At 47.2% G+C, this 22659-nt stretch overlaps 2 protein-coding genes across 4 annotated transcripts; one reads left to right on the plus strand and one right to left on the minus strand.

The window, feature by feature from the left end:
* Nucleotides 1-931: 931 nt before the first annotated feature.
* On the minus strand, nucleotides 932-13828 carry VIPAS39 (VPS33B interacting protein, apical-basolateral polarity regulator, spe-39 homolog). Of its 2 annotated transcripts, none has more exons than XM_017831518.1 (20): nucleotides 13733-13828; nucleotides 13496-13588; nucleotides 12962-13061; nucleotides 11530-11673; nucleotides 10506-10544; nucleotides 10103-10167; nucleotides 8386-8442; nucleotides 7371-7463; nucleotides 6662-6695; nucleotides 6121-6223; nucleotides 6005-6032; nucleotides 5753-5826; nucleotides 5106-5181; nucleotides 4689-4823; nucleotides 4132-4173; nucleotides 3643-3732; nucleotides 3165-3251; nucleotides 2531-2620; nucleotides 2111-2215; nucleotides 932-1837 (listed from the first exon to the last, which is right to left on the minus strand). In XM_017831518.1, exons 2-20 carry the CDS (start codon nucleotides 13586-13588, stop codon nucleotides 1817-1819), a joined length of 1476 nt encoding a protein of 491 aa, XP_017687007.1. In that variant the 5' UTR covers nucleotides 13733-13828; the 3' UTR covers nucleotides 932-1816. The 2 variants fall into 2 exon arrangements, with proteins under 2 accessions (XP_017687007.1, XP_017687006.1); XM_017831517.1 differs by lacking the exon at nucleotides 13733-13828 and adding an exon at nucleotides 13670-13716.
* A 212-nt stretch (nucleotides 13829-14040) lies between these two features.
* AHSA1 (activator of Hsp90 ATPase activity 1) lies at nucleotides 14041-21203 on the plus strand. 2 transcript variants are annotated; one of them, XM_017831519.1, is made up of 9 exons: nucleotides 14041-14228; nucleotides 14562-14752; nucleotides 14936-15018; nucleotides 15670-15787; nucleotides 17251-17339; nucleotides 17679-17813; nucleotides 19664-19765; nucleotides 20299-20350; nucleotides 20794-21203. In XM_017831519.1, exons 1-9 carry the CDS (start codon nucleotides 14149-14151, stop codon nucleotides 20964-20966), a joined length of 1023 nt encoding a protein of 340 aa, XP_017687008.1. In that variant the 5' UTR covers nucleotides 14041-14148; the 3' UTR covers nucleotides 20967-21203. The 2 variants fall into 2 exon arrangements, with proteins under 2 accessions (XP_017687008.1, XP_017687009.1); XM_017831520.1 differs by having other exon boundaries at nucleotides 14060-14228; nucleotides 14567-14752.
* Nucleotides 21204-22659: the final 1456 nt, after the last annotated feature.

Here is a 22659-nt window from a genome sequence, read left to right on the forward strand (position 1 = left end):
AGGCAACATCCTGGACTGGAGCATTTGTGAGAGCTTTGCAGCAAACTTCAGCCTAGTCTACAGCATCCTAGGTTGTCTTAGGGTGAATGTTGCCAGCAGGTTAAGGAAGGTAATCCTTGCTTTCTAAATCCAGAATGCCATGTCCAGTTCTGGGCTCCTCTGTACAAGAGACATGGAGATATTGGACAGAGTCCAGCAAAGGGCCACTAAAATGACTACAGAATTGGAGCATCTCTCAGATGAGGAGAGGCCAAGAGCTAGGGTTGTTGAACCTGAAGAAGGCTCGGGGGAAATTTTATCCATGTGTCTAAGTATCTGATGAGAGGGAATGAAGGGACCCAGATGCTTTTCAGTGGTGCCCAGTGACAACAAGGTGCACAAACTGAAACGTGACTTCAGTCCATCTGAAGACACAAAACACCTTTTTACTGTGAATGTGGCCAAATTCAGGAACAGGTTTCCCAAAGAAGCTGAGTTGTCTACAGCGGTGATATTGAAAACCCAAACAGACACAGTCCTGGTCTGCCTGTTCCAGGTGACCTTGCTAAAGCAGGATTGGACTAGATGATGAAGAGGTCCCTTCCAATCCAAACAATTCTGTAAGGAAAAACACATACACCAACAGAAAAAAATGAGAGTGTGCAGTGCAGCAGGGAAATTGGAATCCAAACCTACCCTCATGTTTGTTTGACCCCCCTGCAGCAGCAAAGTCTCCTACAACATTAAAATTATTTCATCTGTGCTGATGGCATTAAAAGTGTGAAATAAGGTAGTGCTGAAAGCAAAGCCACTCCATGGTGACATGCACTGTGCTTTTCAGAACATGAGAAAACACCCTGCATATTCACTTTGTGGGAGGTGCGATAAATTGCTCAGGATCAGCACATAAGGGTGACAATGTGCTTAGTCGGGGAAGGAAACAAACAGCCCAAGGAAAAAGAAACAGCTTTATTTAAGGAGTTGAAGTGAGGTCTTGAAGGATGAAGCCAGCAGTTGCCTGAGGAAGTGCAGTTCAATCCTTCCTGGCATAACACTCTCAGACAAAAGAGCTGCTGGTGCCAGCAGGTTTGTGTCAACTGAGAGGGGTCCCTGCTTGCTCTCCATGCAATCCAACAGGACTCTAACCAGCTCCACACTAGGTGCCTGTCTTTCCCTGATAAAGGGATCTTCCAAGTGCCAGCAGTAGGATACTGGCAGAGGCTGCTGTCCTGGCTCTCTGCAGGAGTTCACACACCTCTTTTCCTAGAGTGAGCCAGAACAAACCAACAACAATAAAAAAAAAAAAGAGTTTTTAAGGTGCAGCTGGTCCTTTCCCCCAACCCTTGGACACAAGGAGAACTAGGTCCAGTAGGCTTTACTCCAGCCACAGCCATGATTGGTGATGCCCAAGCCAGCTTAAGTGTTACAGGGATTGGTCAGCACTGTCTAGTGGAAAGACTCACAAGAGTGACTGACTGTTCCTCTTGCAAGAATAAGTCCAGGCACCACCCAGAGCAAACATTAACCTTGCTGTGCCTAGCAACTTCCCTCCATAAACAAAAGTGATGCCTGGCTTACAGCCAAGTCAAAGACAATCAGATTCCAAAAAGAATCAACCCTGATGGATCAGTACCATGATTTTGATGGCTACATTTGAGTAGCTGCCTTCAACCAGCCTGAATGCCACTGTCCCTCAAGCCATAGGCACCCACTGTCACTGACAAATGCTGATCATACAATGATTAGAAACAGAGCTGCTCTGCTGACACTGGACTGAGTTTTGCAGTTTCCGCCTTCAATGACAAGGCAATGGCCAAACAGACTCCTTCACAGGTGCTCAGTTCTTCCACCGGATTTGCTAAAAGAGAGAACAAGACATGACTAACAGCAATGCTGAACATAGATCCCTTAGGGGCCAAGTTAGTGACTCCCAAACCCTGAGGAGGACAGCTATGGCTAGAGGGCGCACTTTCCAACAGTATAACCATTTATTCCCATGCTGAATGCAACCCCAAACATAAGATTAGCTTCCCAGCAGGGATAGAAAGTATGTAGCACAACCATGCCCTTACACCTTATCTATGTCTATTTCTGATGAGAGTCTTTGGAAGAAAAAGTAAGAACTTCTTACCATGTTGTTGAGAATACTGTTTATCTTCTCTTCTTCTGCAGAGCCCCGCTCCACCTTGCACTTATATGCTGTCAGCTGGATACGATCCTTTAGATCCCTGTAGGTCTAGATGAACAGCAAAACCAACATCCAGCTGAGTGACCTGGACACTTCCAGAGCTGGTGCCCTGCAGATGAGCAGGGCAACTCTACAATCCCCCATCAAGTTCCCAACACAGAACAATTTCATAACACAAATACTAGGAGTCACTCTCCTGGCTCACTGGACTTCCACTGGGAACTTCACCACTTTTCCCAGGCCACAGGGATCAAGAAACCTCACCAGGCACATGATAGCAGTGGCATGTGGCAGAGCACAGAAAAGCTAGAGAGAAAAAGCAGGCTCATGTCCCATCTTTTCACACACACAGCAGGTGCCTACCTCAATGACAACATCATGGCACTTGTATTTGGTAGCAAGGTTCAACCGGGTCTCCACATCCTCCACCAGGCGCACGTACTCCTGCAGCACCTGCCAGAGATGGAAGAATGTCTCAGCTCCCTTCTGCAGGTACCTCCTGCCTTGTTCTCTCACCTTAGTCCCAAAACCTTTCAAGATTGCCGGTCACACAGACTTGACCCTGTCCTTCCTAAGGGAACAAGTGACCTGGAAAAGACTGGTCAGGACCCCAGAGGCAGTAAAGCTTTGCTCACAAAGCTCAGAGTCCTAGGCTGCCTCATTCCTATGGATCAGGTTAACCATTGCCAGCCAGATTAAGCAAGAGAAAATTTAATATAGCAAAGAAAGGTGGCAATTCACAGAGGGAGAGAGTTCACAGACAACTCTAGACCTGCTGTCCCTCTTGCAGTCAGACCTAGGACCCAGCCCTCACTATCACCCACACTTCCTGTTGATGCATGGGTCACTCAGCCAAGTGCTGTGCCCACATGGCAGAGCCAGCAGCTCGGCAAACTGTTCTCCCACTTCAAACTACGAAGCAGCTCACTTGGGGAGTTATTAAAACACCAAATCCCTACAAAGAGCAAGACGACATAAGCAGTGCTTCCTTGTTTACCTGCACAGGAGCATTGTTCCTCTGCAACATCTCCACAACTCGGTGAAAGCCAATAGGTGCCTTCTTCTTGGTGTAGCCCAGCCAGTTCTGAAACAAGAATCAAACCTATGTTAAACCAGAAGGGCAATTCCTCCAGCCACAAGAAAATGCTTTTTTCCTAGCGCCAGCAGCATACTATACCAGCCACCAAAAGCACCTTTGGCAGAGCCCTTCATGCAGGGGCTGGGCACAGCCTGGCTGCAAACTCTTTGGTAACGGAGCTCAAGGGCCCTTCTCCAACCTTGTTGCTGCAGCCAGGCCAGGCCCAGCACAGGTCTTAGGCCACGAGAGGAGAAAGGTATTGCAACACTCTGCAGCAGAGGTGCTGGGTGCTGCTGAAATAAAACCAGTCTGTCCAGTAACTCCAGAACAAGCCAGCTATCAGTAGCAGATACCAGTACTTGGAACTGGGTCCCTAGCAAAGCTTTCTGCAGCTCACCTTGGTAGTGAGGAGGGCATCCACATCATCCCATGCTCGCAACTTGGCACGGGCAGCCAGGGCAGTCAGCACATACTGCTTATCAGGAATCTGCAAGGCAGAAAGCTGCAGTCAGAGCATTAGCACAGCTCAGAAAGTGCGTGTAGCTTGAACATGAATGACATCTGCCCCAGCCCTGTCAGGACCCACACCAACAGCCAAGCAAAACAGCAAGATACTGACCGAGGCCACAGCCAGCATTGTAGGGAGTATGAAGTGGGGATTTGCAAGTGCTGCTGCAGACAGGGTGCATCCATTGAAAGTCTCCACATGGCTCCCACTTGCCTTTCTGAGGCTCCAGAAGGGCTCTGCTCAACAAGGATGCCATGCCCCCCTCCATATCTCAGTGTTGAGCCCTTCAAATTCCTCCTACTGAGCCCCCTCACTACATACAGTTTATCTGTGCATGTTTTCAGCTAGTGCTGCCGCAACAGAGGGAGACTCACGCACCTTAAATGTTTTCTTCAGGTTGGTGGGGCTGCTGAATGTTCCCTAGAGAAAGCAGACAAGTTAGTACAAACTCAGCAGGACAGGCCACGGGAGAGGTTCAGACACCTGTTGTAAGGCATCTGCCTTGCACAGGGTGAACCTCCCCAAGATTTTACTGCTTTTTGCTCACGTCAGTGACATGAGCACAGGGGAAACAGCTGGCAGAAGAGAGCAATTATCGCACTGCATTAGCTCTCTCCCTCTGGTTTGGTTTCCCTACATCCTCAACCGGTGTAACTCCAGCACTTCCAAGACCAGTTCTGCACACCTAAGCCTAATGAGATTTAGGACCAACTCTGAGTCCTTGGAGCTAGATGTGGTTTCTAGGAGGCAACTCCCTGATAAGCTGTTCCAGGCTGAATGTCTCAGAGCAGAAAAGATAACTCAAAACTGGTCCTAGACAAGGTCTCTTGGAGGGATGTCTCCCTTTATTTCCTTAATATGCTCCAGCTTGACCACCCCACTTGAGGGCTACAAGGATGAGATGTAACCCTTGTCTTCTCCCACATCGTCCTCACCTCAGCTTCTGTGTAGTGGTAGAAACAGGAATAGAAGAGGGTGGTCACTAGCGGCATGTTGAGAATTGAAGCCTTGCGAGGATATTTCCGAAACAGCTCTGACTGCCCAGCCATCTCCAAGTGCCGATCATTAGCCTGCGGAATCAGGAAGACAGACAGGGGGAACATGAGCCAGGGGAACTGCCTGTTTAGCTGTGGGGTAGAGGCCTGGGGAGAGTGTTGTGATGGTAATGCACAAGCACAGCCTCAACATGCTACAAAGTCTTAGATCTGGTATTTCACGTGTAGCTTGGAGAGCCGTTAAAACTACACTAGCCAGGGCAGGCTGATTAGATCCAAAGTGGTGTAAGTTAGAGACAGAAAGAGATCTCACAGGTAGTCCCAGCCATCCCCTGACCAGCAGGCAAGATTTCATACCTCAATGATGATCTGTCGCTCCAACAGGGTGTAATGGTCTTGGATGTGGGAGGTATCCTCAGCTGAGAACGGCAGCCTGGCCAGACACGCAGGAGGGAGATGTTGTCACCAGCTCTTAACAAGTACAGCATCCTTCACATCTAAGTACACTTAGAAGGATGCTCTTCTCTACCAAACAAGCTCCCCACAGACAGAGATGTGGGTAACAGCTCCCATTCTCCCCAGCCTGAGTGGCTAGTAGATACTCAAGTTCCAGTCCTGCTGCCCTCTCCAACTGGCTCCCTCCTAGACAGGCTCCAGAGAAAGAAACATGTGGCACCTCTCACAGAACAACCTGAAGTGGGTGCTACACACTTCCTCAAGTGCTCAGGCACCCAAACTTCCATCTTGCACATCTTGGTCAATGATCAGAAAGTCCTTCGAAGCATTTCTGCCCCCAAGTAAGCAGCAAAAGGTGCTGGACTAGAGATCACCACAAATGCCTCCTCTTTGGTCTACATTGTGTCTGCAACACTGCACTCCCACTGAGGCAAAACCAACATCAGCTCCCAAACCACATAAGCTGTGGCACTGAGACAAAGTCTAATTTTCTTTACTATCACCTTTTGTGAAGCATCCCCCTCCCATGCTCTTGCATTTCTTCTTACCCAATGCAGCCTTTCAGAAATTCCCTCCTTTTTTCTACATCCTGGATGTTCAAGTGCTCCCGGTACTGGGACAACTGGAGAGAGAAGGGAAAGAAGCAGTCTGTTCTCATGGATTTGGGAGATACAGGATTCCAGAGGGCAAAATGGAGATAGAAAGCTCTCATTTGACTACCAGACACCCTGCAGCCAGCCTCCCCCTGCCCACTACACTACCTCTGCACTAAAGGAGCTTATGCTTCTGGGAATACTCACAGCAACTTCCTCAGTCCTGTCTAGGAACCTGCAAAAGGGAATGAGCAAGCATTAACTTGGAGGCAGGTTCCAAGCAGTGTGCTCAGCCCTGCCACCTGATGGGTCAAAAGCCTCACCTGAGCAGATCCAGAAGCAACTTCTGCTCACCCGTCTCTCTGAGGAAATGGATCAGGTGACACAAGGCCACCTGCCGCACCTCCAGCTCTCGAAACAAGATCTCTACAGGGGAAGGAGATTATGTACAGGTGGGTAAAGTAACAGCACTACCAAGCCAGAGGGGACTAAGCACGGTGCATGGAGTTGCGAGCCATTGGCAGAATTCAACAACCCTATCCCATCTTAAGTCACAGTCTTGGAGGCTAGAGCATAGCCCATTCATTGGGCTGCCAGCTGAATTCACAGCCATGTGCTACCTCTACAGATTTTTGTTCACCCCATCACCACCACCACCACTTACCAACCCTTAAAGCTCCTCTCTGGGGTCTTTGTGGGCATCACTGTCTCCCCTCCTACATTACACTTACTGCAAGTACTTCTTGCTCAGTAAAACAGCAATACCCCAGCTGCTCTCTTGGTGACTTGCACCCAGTGAAAGAATTAGCCCCTCTGCCCTTAACTGAAACACACTATAGAAACTCCAGCCTCAGTCACACGCACCTCTCCGTAGTGTCCGTTTCAGGAATATCAGGACCTGTGAGCACAGACAGGCAGTTCAGAATTAAGACAGACAGACAAACAAACATACAGCAAACTGGTCAAGGCCTGGGGAAGCTTTTGCTAAGGGCCTCTGAAAACACAGCAAGAGCAAAACACAGCACTGAACTGAATTCTGGTACCCACCAGATTCAGGACAAGCAGTGAGCCAGGGCTACAGCTGCCTAGATGCCTGCCTAAGCTCCTACTCTGAAGCTTAGATAAGTGAGACCAAGATTTACAAAGACAAACTTTTCCATGCAAAGATCCAAGGGATTAAATATCCTGGATGAGGGAAGCTCTGACACAATCCCATTTACTGCCTGCTGCTTTAGAAGCCAGAAAAACTGGTGAAGCCCCTCAAATCTTCTGTGCTGCAATTAGCAGAAGAAACTTTGACCCTCAAGAAACTGCTGCAAAGATTTGTAAGGCTGATGGATCAGGTTCCTTATTATTAACCTGAATTAACATGAATTCTGCAAAGTGGCAGGAAAGCCAGCAGTAATATGGAACTTCCCAGTCTTAAGCTCTGACACTTTTCAGTAACCGGTTTTAACTAAAGAACACTCCCCCAGTCTTGCAAGACTGGGAGGCCAACTGACTGCATTCTCACAAGCACCCTCTGTGGGGTCACCCAGAAGTCCCAGCCCTGTATGGCTCCAACAGGACTCACAGCTGTAATGACATTTCCATCATGCCCTGCCACAGCTTCATCCAAGAGCACCAGCTTGTCCTGCAGGGAGCGAAATCTCTCTAGAGAGCAGACCTGGAGATAGAAGAGGTATAAGTAGGCATATAAGAGGTATATGGGGAATCAGATAGTTTTCAGGCTGAACCAACCCACAAGGTATAATCTATCCTTCTCCCATGAGCTCTTCAATAACATGAATAACTGCCCTCCCAAGCAGCGGAGAAATTCTCATTTAGCTGAACCCACATGCTACATAATCCCTGGAAATCTGTTCCAAGGAGCTGCAGAGTCAGCCTTCATTAATGCCTGGTCTAGGACAGCAGACAATGTATATTCAGCACAAACACCCTTGTAACACAGCAAAACTTTCTGTACACCACAAACCAGTAGTCCTGACAGGAGGAGAGAACTCCGCAGGGCCCTTTCCACAGAGGAGACCAGCAGAGTTGTAACTTTTTCTCCCTTCTTCTTACCCCACATCTGTAGCCTCTCTCAGCCTTTAGTTCACCTCAGCCTGAGGAGATACATGCAGAGTAAAACCACAACCTCCCTATGTGCTCACTGCACACTGAGGCAGCTGAAACTAAGATTCCGGCTCCAGTGTAACCAAGACCATTTCTGTCTTCCTCCCTCCACTTGCCACCAAATGAGAATGGAGATAAAGCCCCACACCCTCAGATTTTTAAATTAAACCTAGCCCCAGGGAGCAGAAAGGGTAGAGAGGGACACAGCAGTACAGATACCTCCTGTCAGAGCCTTGCTGAGGGGACAACTGAAGTAAACAAAGCAACAAAGCCCTGCTGCTCCTGAGCTAGTGTGATCCCAGCACTGTCACCTGGCAAAGCAACAAGCAGGCAGAGCACCATCCCTGCTAAGAGTTGCAAGAAACACAGATCCCTTCCCTGTTCTTGGAACAGCCAGGAGCTTAGGGAAGTGTAAAGCAGTTTAGGACCACCCATCCATCTCTTACAAGCAGGCGGGAATGGAAAGTCCTTACCTTGCCCCTCTGCATTCGCCTGACTGTATCTTTGGGGCTCCAGTCACTGCTGTAATCCTGCCACAAGAAAAATAAAGTGCTTTTAAGCCTCAAGAGGCCAGATCATGTCAGCAGTCTCGAAGCTGCTTTCCACTTGTGCTGCATCAGTGCTGGCCGATGTGTAGCTTCTCACATTCATCATTCAGCTTCTCCAGGGAATGTGTCCCTACAGTGTTCAGGTGCAGATGCTGAGCCCTCAGACTCTGCATATGCTGGTGGGGAGGGATGCTAAAGGCTCATATGTTAACACAGCTTTTGTGTTGCCTCAGAAAGGTCCTTCGTCATATCCTTTATAAGAAGTGCATTTCATCAGGTTGTCCTCCTTGCAAATTAAAACTCCCATGTTGCTTTCAGAAGGACAAACAAAATACATTCAAAACAGACAAACCCAAAACTGAGGGGGAAGGAGTCAGTTTCTTGTTACCATTCAGACTTCTGCTGGTGAGCCTTCCATAGCAGCACGGAGAGCACAGGGACAACAGCACAGTCGCATAAGAGAAGTACAATGTAACAAGGGCATTTAAGCCTGTAGTGAGACCATCTTAGGGCAATATGCTACCACTGTTGCAATGAGCAAAATTGTTCCCCTGCAGCCTGCAGACACTACGACCTAAAAGCAGTGGATAAAAAGTGGCGGTGGTCTGAGTCGCTCCTGAACTCAGACTCCATAAATGCATCTAGGTCTCTGTGAGGCACTCGAGCCAGCAGATGTAATTCAGCCTTCTGCCCCAAATGGCCCACAGAAAAGTACCATGAGTAACCAACTGAGCTAATCTCTACTTGTTCAAGTCTATGTGCTCATATGAATGTTAATGGACTTCAAGATCAATGTAGAACAAGCAGTCTGAGATCCAGGAATTGGCATGGGACCTTGAACCCTAGGGGCTCAAGGGTCCAAGTGCCAGCAACTGGAGGAGACTGGGATCTGGGATTTAGCTACAAAACAAACCAGATATCTAAGACCAGCTGCTGGAGGGACCCATAGAGTGTGTCTATGTTCCACTAATGGAATTCAATCCTGCTTATACAGAAAGGAGGTTCAGGATCAAGCTGGAGTGTTTTATGTATGTGTCTGTTTGTAAAGGCACTGGTTTCTGTCTGCATTAATCCATGTAGGCAGCTATGTTACTATTGTGCATGTCTGTATCTGTAGGAAATATGTGCTCAGTCCTGTTACTGGCTGGACCTAGGGACGTGGAACTACAACCTCACACCTAGCAGAAGGAATTCACCCAGTCCCAAAATCCACTAGATTCTCCAATACCTTACACTGCGTATACGGGAGATAAACATTCCCCCCAGCTGGGACTCTCTCTCTGTGTTGTCCCAGGGATTGATGAACAGGAAATTTTGAAGTTTCAGATTTAAAAATGTAAAAAGCACACGTGATGCCAGTTTATGTAACCCAGCGTGAAAGCCGCTTACAGATAAAACACTATTTAGAAATTCTTTTCACAAAGACTGCTGGGCTATTTATTATGAGAAGGAGTAACCAAGACCCCCAGCAAAGCTCCCTACTCCTGAGAAAAAGCAGAGAATACTCAAATTACTGCAAGGCTGCATCTTGCAGCTTTCTGTCCTATTCCCTGCATTGCCCTCTGCTGTCTGAAATACCAGTTAATCACAATGGAGCAGGAAGTTCTCTGATCTCAGCATACAACAAGCACAGGCTGCTCACCTTGTACTCAGCTTTCGGTCTGCGCAGCTCTGGGGCATAGTTTTTAACTCCAGTGTCAGTGAGGGCTGAGAAGGAAAGGCACAGCTGAGTAGCACATCAAAATCCTGATTCATATCCATTTCCAAAACCATCCTTTTCTTAGTTTTCATGGTAGAAGACTCAAACTTAAGCACTAAATGGCAACACAACATTGCTCTAAAGCCAACAGCTGTAATTATCCCAAATCATCATGCCAATTCTTTAATTTCTTTGATAAAAGAACAACCCATAATTGAACTTTCAGACAGGCCATGATTCAGTTTCCCTTTCTGCACCATAAGGCAGATGACACTTCCCATTTTTTGCAAATGCTTTATGTAAATCTGTACCCCCCGCCAAAATGAGGCAGGGATCCAAAGCTTACCATCTGAAAGAGACTGGAAACTTGGAAGTTTGTTTCGTCCTGAAAGAAAAACACTGATGAGAGACTGTCTCTTCAGCAGCAACATCTCTTCCACAGGGAACATAAGCCTAGACTGCAAGCCAGTTTGCTGCAGCTACGCCACTATAGAACAAGCCATTCTGTATAGTGATTCACACTACACCAGCACAGCTGGGACTCACCTGCTAGCACTGTAAGGCTTTGATGTCATCTGTGGCATCACAAACCATGTAACACTCCGTCTCTATCTGCCCTCTTGGTGTTGAGGCCAGGAGAGGTTAGAATGCCTGAATGCACTCATCTACCTGCAGAGCAGAGGCTCAAGCACAAAGCACTGCGCAGGCCATGGCAACATGGACAGCTTCATCCACCAGGGCTGCAATTTGAATGCCTTTCTTTATCATTTTATTATCAAAGTTGAGAGTAAAAAACCACCTCAGAGAAAGAGAGACAAAGTAAAAGCTGTTTTGTTGTCTGGCTGAGAGACAACAGAGCTGAACTCTTGCAAGTTGTGTAAGTTTGCCCAAGGCCTGCTGCGCAGTTCCCCCCGTAACCAGCTATGCTGCCACTGCCGCTACCACACGTTTGCTGAACCAACATCAACAAAAGTCAGATGAGCTCCAAATAAAGGATAATCAACCTGTGTTCTCTACAGAACTGAAGATCAAATGAGGGCTACATGGGTCAAGCCAGTCCCTTCATAGCCTGCTCTTTTCCACCAATCAAATGGATTGCTGTACAGTAGCTGTGCTCTACCCTGCTGTTCCATGGAACCTGGATTTTAAGAAGCTATAATCTCCAGAGCCTGCTCCCGTACCACAAAAGCATGCAATCTTGTGCACAAGGCAGTCTCCAATTTCTGACTAGCGACCAATACACTCCCAACCTGAGGTGAGATTGGAGCGTCCCTGTTCTTCAATAAAACAATTTACATAAGATAGCACAGGTGCCTCTTGATACTCTGAGGGAAAACCCGTTTGTCTGTATGGTATATGATGATCCTCACCTTTGAACAGGCTGCTTAGGGAGTATGAAGAAACTTGTTTGGGTAACGCAGCATAGGAGGAAGAGCCCTTCTGTAGGCTGGAGTCTCGGCCCTCCAGTGAGCTAGTGCTGCCAGAGGCTGTCTCTTTGATTGACCAGGAGATACCTGTGTGCAGACAGAGGGCATTTATAACAGAGAAAAAGAGTCTGTAAAGAATGATCTTATGGTATGGCAGGAATGTTACCAAGTGTGTGCTGGTCAGTTCTGCACATCTTGGTAACTCTGACCCTCAGCACAAAGTAGATGCAGGGCATCTATCCATGCAGAAGCCCAGTCTCATGTAATACTGCTTGTTAAGCAGTTGCATGCTGTCCTCCAGAAATGGCTATTTTCAGCAATGTTGTACAGCTAGTTATGGCTTGGGTAAAAAAATGCGTAGACCATCCAACATTTATATGTTATTGCACAGGGAAAAGCACAGTCCTTGTTCTAAAAGTACAAAGCAAGACAGAGAGCCCCTGGCCTACCTCAAATTGCAGAAGCCTAAGAGCAGACTTTCCTAACACTGGAAGACTGTGTTCCTTCCCACAGAGACAAAATAGCTATCAGTGTGCATATGCTGCTGGCAACAAGGAATGTGTCTTCTTCCTGATTGTTCAAGACCTTTCTTTTCACACAGCTGCACAACACACATTTTAGAATCAGAGTGATAGAGAAAAAAAACGATAGGTAGAGAGACCTTGGGCAGGAAAATAAATGGCCTGTGGGAGGAGCTACAGCAAAGGACAAGAAGATCAGTCTTTGAAGGTCCTCTGGGTGATCCATGTGTAAATTTTCATTGTTTGGCACTGGCTAGTAAGTGCCACATATTCTGTGGGTCATGAACTCCAACAAGCAGCACACACACAGTGTGTGGGCCATGAGCTCGCTCCCCTCAACACCAAAAACACATCTACTTAATGTTTACAGTTCCCTTTCAAATTTCAAGCATGAGTCATTCTATAAATACACATTAAACCTTGCAATATCTCCTTAAAGTGTTGTGGGGTCAAAACACAGAGAACTCTAAATGGTGCCATTTCAGGCAGCAGTGTGAAGGAAATGATCACCTAGAATCTTGCAGGCCACCTCAGCATGATGAATATCAAGCCATAACCTCCAAAATACCTGCTATAAACTATATATTAGAAAAAACATAATGTATTCCCTCCACTTGCCTACATTGCTCTTCCTTATGTAATTTGGGCTTCTGCTCACTCTCTTTTAAGTGGATCCACTCAGGTAAATCCAGTGCTCACTCAGGCTCACAACCCGACCTGGGAGACTAGGATCAGGTTAAATATGCAGCATTAGATAGCAAATAATACTCCTGACCTGACTAAGTGACATGACTTCAACAGTAATTTTAAACTCTCTCTGTCTCAAGGATAACTTGCAGTATTTCTGCACTTACTTCCCACAGGCTCTCCGCTCCAGCTGACCCTCTCGAGGTCATCATCATCATCATCGACAATATCCCGAAGGCTATTCACTGCCCGTTTGGATTCCTTTAGCTATGGACAAAAGAGCTTGCATAAGGACCACCATATTACCATCAATATCCCTTGGAGCTTTGAATACAGCTTCTTCAGCTTCCATTGCTTCTCGTGGAGGACGTCTTTTAGTCCTGGTAGGTGTTCAGCAGACATAGTAGCCCTTCCTCACCTTGGGAACCCAAAGGTTCCCCTATACAGACCCAAACAGCCCAACCAGTCCCAGATGCAGCTTCGTGCATGGGCGAGGAATCACAGTCCTGATGAGATTTCGGACTGGGTACTGTGGGGGGTGAGACGGGAGCCCCTGGTACCCTCTGCACAGGGCAGAAGGCGACGGTCCCACCCCCCCAGGGAGCATGGACCCCCAGCGATGCGCGGTGTCCAGGCCTGGGCCAGGACAGCCACGGGGCCCTGCCCGGCGCGCATGTCTCACGGAGGCGGACCTTCCCTACCTGCGAGAGCTCGTCATCCTCATCGTCGAAGGTGAAGGCCCGGAACTTGGAGCTGTGCCAGTACTCCTCCTCGTCCGCCCGCGCCCTGTTCATCTGCAACGGCACCGCGCGGCTGCCTCAGCGGAGTGAGGGAGCGAGCGGCTGCCTCAGGAGCATCACCATCATCGTCCCTACCTCTCATCCAGGTCCAGGTCCCCGCCCCTAGTCCCGGCCCCGCCGCCCCGGCCCCGCTCTCACCTCGCCGCCCCTCCCGCTCCAGCTGCGCCTCCACCCGCACGGCGGGGCGGGGCGGCAGCGCCCCGGGGCACGCCGGGAAATGTAGTTCTCTCCGCCAGCAGCGCCGCGGCCGCTCCCCGCTCCCGCACTATTAATCCCGGCGTGCCTCGCAGGCCGGCAGTGGGGTTCGGTACTCCGGGAGCTGTGGCCCGGCGGGGACGAGCTGCGACGGGACGGGAGCGACAGCTCCAGCCTCAGCTGTCGGCAGTGCGGCGGAACCAACAAGCCAGGCGGAACCAATAAGACAAGTGTTGCTCCCCGGGGGCGCGCCGGAAGGGCCCGCGGCGGGCGGAAGGCGAGAGGCGGCGCGGCGGTTCTAGCAGTTTCTACGGGCGGTCGGAGCGGAGGCGGCGGTCCCGGTCCCGATCCCGGTCCCGATGGCCAAGTGGGGGGAGGGAGATCCGCGCTGGATTGTGGAGCAGCGGGCGGATGCCACCAACGTCAACAACTGGCACTGGTGAGCGGGGCGGCCGCGCCCCGACCTGCCCGGGAGGCCCGGGGCCGGAGGGTGCTCCCGGCCGGGGCCCCGAGCAGGGCCGCCGCCTTCCCTCCCGTTCCTGCAGGATGGTGCTGAGAAGGGAGCGTCCAGGCGGATCCCCTGGGACGGCCCCCCGGCTCCATGCATGTGTGGGAGTGCCCGAGCTGGGGGGTGCGTGGGGGTGCCCTGGGGAAAGACTCTGTGTGTGTGTGTTGGAGTGGGACAGGGAGACAAGGACCAGCCAACGCTGGATATAAGTCCCGGTGGGTGCTGGCCTGTCTCAGATTCTCACCCTGTCTGGTTTTCCCGCAGGACAGAGCGGGATGCTTCCAACTGGTCCACGGAGCGGCTGAAAACTCTCCTCCTGCCTGTCAGGGTGGAGGGTGAGGAAGGGGCTTGTGAGGTGACAGAAGTGAGCAAACTGGATGGAGAGGCCTCCATCAACAACCGAAAAGGGAAACTTATCTTCTTCTATGAGTGGGCTATCAAGCTGGCCTGGACTGGTAAGTGATGTGCTCCCCTTCTGTTTCAAGGTCAGATTCATGTATAATGTTAAGGATAAGGATACTTATCTCATTTTGGAAATAATAATAAAGGGAAATATTATATTGTAATGCAATACAAGTTTGCTGTTATAATTACCAGAGTAGGAAGGGTTGATCTGAACAACGTAATTGTCATTGCAGGCACCTCAAAGACTGGAGTGAAGTACAAAGGTTATGTGGAGATTCCTAATCTCTCGGATGAAAATGACATTGATGAAGTTGAGGTAAGCGCAGCTGAACACTAATACTGCTGGCTGTATGGCTGTTCTAACGGGAATATTCACAGCATTAATATTTCCTTCCATGTTACTAGACACTGCTGAAGTTAATAGAATCAAAGAATGGTTTGGGTTGGGTGAGATCTTTAAAGATCATCTAGTTCCAATCTCCCAGGCGTGAACAGGGACACCTTCCACTAGCCCAGGTTACTCATAGGCCTGCCCAACCTGGTCTTGGACACTCTGAGGAATGGGGCATCTCCAGTTTCTCTGAGCAACTTGTTGCAGTGCCTTACCACCCTCACAGTAGACAATTTCCTTCCAATATCTAATCTAATTCTAACCTCTTTCAGCTTAAAACCGTCATGCTTCCTTCTGTCACTGCACTCTGACAGAGAGTCGCTCCCTGTCATGTTGCATCTTTATCAAATTATTCCTGTCTTCTAGATGTAAAGGCTCTGTAGCACATGAAGGTATTTAGGTACACAGCCTATTACTGTGGGCTGAGACAGGTGAAGTGGAAGGTGAATAAACCTGCATTGCTGATTGTGAAAGTTTAGCTGAAACTAAATTGAAACACATCAGCTGTGATGTTGAATTGAATAATAAAAGGACTGTGCAAGTATGGCTTTGTTAATATTTGTCCTTGTTGTTTAGATCCTTGTCAGCCTTGCTAAAGATGAGCCTGACACTAACTTGAAGACCCTGATGAAGCAAGAGGGTGCAAAAAAAATTAGAGATGCAATGAAAACTTACATCAGCACTCTCAAAACAGGTATGTAACTGAGAGGGAGAACTGTTATGGGAACCCACATGGGCTAAAGCTAAAGAAAGGATGGGGGTAACGAGGAATTCCTCGCCCCGTCTCAACAGGAAGGTGTCAGAGCAGTAATAGCAACTTTTCTGTCTCTTTGGAAATTGTTAGGATTTGGCAAGAAACTCTTCTGTGTTTAGACACTGTGGCACAGGTTTGCTGGTAACCCAGTAATAAACAGTATTTTTGGATTTATGTTTTAAATCTGAAAATGTCCTTCATGTGCTGAAGTTCAGCTACAGAAAAAATAAAGCCAGTAAAATGTGTTTGCTACCCCAATGACACAGTCACCGCCTGTGGCACAACATCTGGATCAAATTTCTTTTTTTTAAGTTAATCTGAGTCCAGCAGTTGGAGTTCAATCACTGTGCTTTGGTTAAGTTTGGTGTTCCTCTCAAATACAGGCTGAGAACTCTACAGTTACTTTTTATATCCGTTTACCTCTATTACACTACATGTGCTAGATATGCTGGGTACAAACCATCACTGATTGCTGATTTTCTAGGATCAAATTTCTGTACCTTGTTTTTTTTTCAGGTGTTGTAGTGTTCAGGGTGGGAGATGCAGTCACCCAGTGGAAGATGAGAATGTCAATCAGGAAAAACTGTATGATCTTGTGGGTGTAATAAATAAGAGTAGGTGGGAACCAGCTATTGTGGGATACAAAGTTACACACATGATAAAATTCTGCTGTATAATGAAATTTTGTCAGTTTGAAGACATGAAGAAGGAGAAAGAGCAAAATGTTACATAATTGGTAAAGGTAGAAGTGACAGAGCTGGAATAAAACCAAACATAATTCTGAAAGAGTCTGAAGATTCTGGTGGAGTTACAAAAGTGCTAGTGCTGCTGGACAGGGCATTGGTGAGACAGTCCCTGCATTGCCCTGTGCAGTCCTGGCATCTGGTGTCAAAAAAGATAAATTGAAGAGGGAGTCAGAAGTAACTATTCTCTACTACAGTGTTATGAGAAATGAAAAGCCAGGCTAAACAGAAATAGAAAACTTGGTTTGGTTAGACAAATACTTTTTGTAGAGCAGCAGGCAAAAGTATTTGAGATGTGATTGCAATTATATTAGAGAGTGAGAGAGAAATAAAGCTACAGAAGTCTAAAGCTAACTAACATTAATGCTAGAGCAGCATGTGGAATATGGTGTGCCTAGGCTACCAAGAGGATGTAAGTTCCTAATTGTTGGTGTAGACAGGTTCTGACAGGGCCTTTGGTGGAGCGTAGTAAGGGCAAGAATAATTAATTGCTTGTAAAAAGAGGTCTTTTTCCTTTTCTAAAAACTGTTTCAAGTCATGGATGCTAGCCAAGAGCAGGGGGGAAACCAGGAAGCCCTTTTCGATTGTGTATTTCAAAGAACAATTTAAAAGTTTACTTGATCTCTTGTTGGTTTCATTGGCACATTCCTTTCTTTCCAGAATTCACCCAGGGCATGATTTTGCCCACAGTGAATGGTGAACATATGGAAACAACACCTCAGGTGGCTCCTAAAGCAGAAGACCGCAAGGTAAACAAAACTATGCAAACATGCTTTGGGATTTGTGAAGAAAGGTACATAGTATTAGATACTGGGGCTTGCAGGAGCAACCTGTGTTGTGTATAGGCTGTATACATTCAGGAATTGGCAATCTGTGGTATAGGCATGACTGTTTCTATTTGCAGGACATGATGTTTCTTCGAAGCAGAATGAGAAATCTGCCTTTTACACTTGAGTATGGTTGTATCTAATTGTGTCTTTACCGAGAGCCTTTGTTTTTTTTCTTGGATATGTGAACCACTTGTTGATTTTTGCTTCTTTAATGAAAAAAAAGTGTACGTGTGTTTGTTTTGTTTGTCGTTTTGTCAGACGGCTGCTAAGAGCAGTACTGCAGCATCGCAGTCCAAATCCATAGGAGTCAAGATCCCTACCTGTAAGATCAGCTTGAAGGACACCTTCTTAACATCTCCTGAGGAACTCTACCGGGTATTCGTTACTCAGGAGGTAACGTTTGGCTTGTTCTGAGAGTTGTTCTTTACATACAGGAAGTTCTTCCTAAGAAGCTTTCTAGGACATTCTGTAGGACACTCACAGTCCATGAGAATGGAATCAGAAGAAAGTTGGTCTGCAGAGCAGGTGGTTAAAGCTTGTGCATGCATCTTTTCACACAGCTGACAAGGAGATTAATGTCAGCCAGAAGCCAGTTCCAGACTGCTGTCAGCACCTATCTGTAGGTGTATCCCTTATTGCATGTGGCCAGTTCACTTGGGATTTATGGTTCTGTGCTTGTGCTTTGGTTTTGTTTTTTCCTTTTAAGGTTAGGTGGTATTAAAATGTACTTTGGGCATAGCTTCCCGTCTCCTGCACACTATTATATAGTTTAGGAAGAGAGAGCAGCATTGTATAATTTAAAAATGGTCTTAGTCTTTTGTTCCTTCTATTTTGATAAGAAAAAGAAAATCAAAAAAAAAGAAAAAAATACTATCTTTTCTTAGAAATAGGTTTCATTAAGAAATCAACAAAGTAAATCCATGTGTGACTCAGAACACTGCATAGAATTGGAAAGCTAGGGGTTCTTTTCCCTGGGCAAATAGAATTCTGCTGTAGTGCCTATAACCTTGCTTTTCTGGCCAGGGCAGGGTTTTTGACTTTTGTTGAAGACCTTACATTATTGACTCTTACAGTATCCTTCTGTACAAACTGTCCAGCACACAGCTGGATAAACACACCATGCAGTGGGTGAGCAATTGGCCCACGGGTCGAGCACAGAGGGTAATAGTGAACGGAGTGTCATCAGACTGGTGACCTGTCACTAGTGGGGTTCCACAGGGCTCCTTTTTAGGCCCTGTGCTCTTCAACATCTTCATAAATGACTTGGACAGAGGACTGGAAGGGATACTAAGCAAGTTTGCAGCTGACACAAAACTTGAAGGAGCTGTTGACGCCCTTGAAGGCAGGGAGGCCCTGCAGAGAGACCTCAACAAATTGGAGGGCTGGGCAATCACCAACCATATGAAACTCAGCAAGGGAAAGTGCTGGATTCTGTACCTGGAATGGTCAGCCCTGGATGTTTGTACAGATTGGGGAACGAGATGCTGGAAAGCAGTGCCGTGGAAAGGGACCTGTGGGTCCTGGTTGATGGCAAGTTGAATATGAGTCAGCAGTGCCCTGGCAGCCAGGAGGGCCAACCATGTCCTGGGAGGCATCAGGCAAAGCATCACCAGCCAGCCGAGGGAGGGGATTGTCCTGCTCTGCTCTGCACTGGTGCAGTTTGGAGCACCACAATATAAGAAAGACATTAAGAGAGCATCCAAAGGAGGGCAACAAAGATGGTGAAAGGTCTTGAGGGTAAACCATACAAGGAGTGGCTGAGGTCACTTGGTCTGTTCAGCTGGAGGAGATTGAGGGGAGACCTCACTGCAGTCTACAACTTCCTTGTGAGGAGAAGAGGAGGGGCAGGCACTGATCTCTGTGGTGACCAATGACAGGGGAATGGCCTGAAGTTGTGTCAGGGGAGGTTTAGGTTGGATATTAGAAAGGGGTTCTTCACCCAGAGGGTGAACAGGCTCCCCAGGGAAGTGGTCACAGCACCAAGCCTGCCAGAGTTCAAGAAGTGTCTGGATGATACTCTCAGGGACGTGGTGTGACCCTTGGGGATAGTCCTGTGCAGGGCTAAGAGGTGGACTCGATGATCCATGTGGGTCCTTGCAACTCTGCATATTCTGCTCTACATACTCTGTGGTTCTGTGACTTACCTCCTCTTCCAGAAATTTTTTAGCTGGATGGGAGGCATTAGGCAACAAGTTTGTAGGCAGATAATGTCAAGTAATACAGGTTTCCTGAATTGTTTTCAGATGGTCCAAGCTTTCAGCCACGCACAAGCCACCTTGGAGGCTGATAAAGGAGGCAAGTTTCAGTTGCTGGATGGCAGTGTCACAGGAGAGTTTGTTGACCTTGTAAGTACTAACTAGTGCAGGTGTATCTTGTTCAGAGGCAGCCTTTTTAATTTTGAGGTATCAGTTCTGTAGCAATGCTTCTGTCAGCTAACTATGGAGTTCTACCTGGTGCCCAGTAATTATCTGTAACTTCTGTGGCCATTGAATCTTTCCTAATAGCATGGATTAATATATGGGATTTCAGTCTGGGAGAAAATCTGGCTACCGGTCATAGATCTGCCCTGCTTTGGTGTGATTTTACTTATTTATTAGGGGTTGGAGGAGTGTTAAAGATAGTAACTGACCATTTTCCTATTTGACCCAACTGCCACTAAAGTCTTCTGCACAGGGACCCTGTCTCAGTGTTTGTGGCTGTACTGTGGCCTACCTTTCTAGAAGGGAATTGAAAAGGACACTTAAAGTCTTTTTCCCTCTGTCTGTATGTGTTTCTCAAGGGGTCTCTAGGGCTTCATATCAACACAATTCCAGTTGTTTTCTGTTAGACTGCAGGACTTGCAAAAACTTACTACTCAGTCTTTCTATCTCTTGTCAAGGTTCCTGAGAAGCAACTTGTTATGAAATGGAGATTTAAATCTTGGCCAGCTGGTAAGTAGTCCAGAAATGGACTATGGTGTTAACTGCCCTTGCCTGTGTTTGAAGAATTTCAGCCCCATTTACCACACTGTATTCTGGCTCATGATCAGGGAGCACTTGGTGTTCTGGGAGCTGCACCAGTGTTCTCCCACCTTCCTATCCCAGACTATCAAGTCTGAATCATCAGCCACTGTTTGGAGCAGTGACCAGGGACTAGGAAGGATGAAGTGGCAGCTTGCTCAGCTGTGGCTGCAACTGCTTTGAACCCCATGAAGAGGGAGCCCTATCCTCCCTATATTTCTAGGGAAGGCCTGCAGCTGTTATAAGTACATCTTCTGGGAAGGATCCTGAAGAGTCTTTTAAATGTTGCCGTGTGAGAGGAGGAGCAGAGCAGCTCCTTGGGGCTGTCCATACTGTACTGCACACTGCTGACAGATTTGCTTTGGTTCCTCTAGGGCACTTTGCAACCATTACCTTAAACTTCCATGACAAAGGTGGTGAGACAGAGGTGTGCTTGGAAGGCAAAGGCATTCCTGCCAGTGAGGAGGAAAGAACAAAGCAAGGCTGGCAGCGCTACTACTTTGAGGGCATAAAACAGACATTTGGCTATGGCGCCCGCTTGTTTTAATACCAGTTGCTGGGAGGCTCTGCCTGAAGACTCTGCCACATGGACTGATAAATTTCTCGCCTGTTCGTTTCTAATCTTGGCTCTGCCGCTGAGTAAAGTGGGATGACAGGTGATGAGGAAGGCTATTGAGCAGCACCACTTTCAGTCCCTCACTGCTTTGTGCATGTCTTGTGCTGCAGGGGATTCTCTTACATGTACATACTTCTATTGCTAAATAAACCTAACTTAAAAAAACACTATGGAATTTGTGTCCTCAGATCGGCTTGAGTTCAAAGGGTCGGTTGATAGGCTGAGGGAGGGATCTGTCTGGAAAAACACCGATCAATGAGGAGTGCTGATGCCAATGTGATTTACTCCTCACTTCTGGGGGAGTAGAGAGCATGAGCTTGATGCAGTTTTTAGTTGTGAGCAGCTGCTCATTTTCTCTCTGCTTTTGATCTGCCGCTAGTAAATGTTTCAAACCCTTCCCCATTTCTGAAGGGATCTGTGATCCTGTTCAAACTGTTCCTCTCCTCCTTTGCATATCCCAGCAGCATAGTCCTTTCTTACAGTTCCACTACTCTGCTCTACAAGAATGACTATCCTTTAGCCATCTGATGTCCAAGATAATCAGCAAATCACTTCTAGGGAAACTCCCACCTACAGAATGGTTCTAGCAGGTTGTGGGGCCCAGGGTCAGCTACCTCCAAGCACTTCAGGCCAAACCAAACTATTTTACAGGAATAAATCCCACCCCTATTTAGAGTCTACTGAGTGCGGTACTTTTGGCTCATCCCACTTAAATGGTTGCTTTAACTGGTGAGGAAGAGAAAAGCGCTTGCATGTTCTCTCCTGCTAATACCGTTTGTTCCTGGAGATGTCTTTTAAAGCAATAAACTTGTTTATAGGAGGAGGGGAAAAATCTAACTGATCAGAAGTGTCAAACTGCTTAACCTGAAGAGTGACAGAAGTGCTTGGTTTTCTTTTTGAGGCATGAGCTTCTCTTGCATACTTTGTTTTCCACCAGTGTTTTCTGCAGAGCTCTTCTACGAAGCTAGAAGGAAGCAATGTTACTGGGTAAAATGTATTGTTTGGGGGATTTTTTAAATTTTTTTTCATTTTTTAAAATCTGAATGGCATGTGGTGACTATTCCCTTCAATCGAGGAGACAGAAAAAAAACTTTAAAGCTTGTTTCAAAAAACCTGAATGTAGTAGTTGCTTTTTAAACTAAAAAGAGCATTTTGCCTGTTCTGCTCAGTATTCCAAAGTGCTCAAGTGTAAAAAATTCTTGATAAAGTGTGTACAGGCAGATATCAAGAGTGCAGTATGGAACTAAATTCTGGATGGTGTAACTCATCCCTGTGAGCTGACCTATGACAGCAAGGGAAGTTGTACAAAGAGCAGGCACCTGTAGATATGGTAGAGCTTCCCTGTGTCTTGCAGGGCTGTCTTCCCTAAAGCACTATCTGGCTGGGAAAAGGGATGCAAGTGTTTTGCCAGGAATTTTGTGCACAGATGAACTAGTGTACACATCTGGTAGGCTGCGAGACTGTAGCACGATATAGGCACACTGATGTTAATGCACAGCATGCATGTTTGGTTTCCTGTTTGGGAAATCCTGGGCAGAAACATGGGAAACCTTAAACAGCAAGGCTAGCAAGGGAGTTCACAGCCAAAAACTTTGGTAGGAAAAGAGCAAAATTATTTGAAAAC

The sequence above is a fragment of the Lepidothrix coronata genome, unplaced genomic scaffold (genome assembly GCF_001604755.1).
Source record: "Lepidothrix coronata isolate B3197 unplaced genomic scaffold, Lepidothrix_coronata-1.0 Scaffold192, whole genome shotgun sequence".
Lineage (NCBI taxonomy): Eukaryota > Metazoa > Chordata > Aves > Passeriformes > Pipridae > Lepidothrix > Lepidothrix coronata.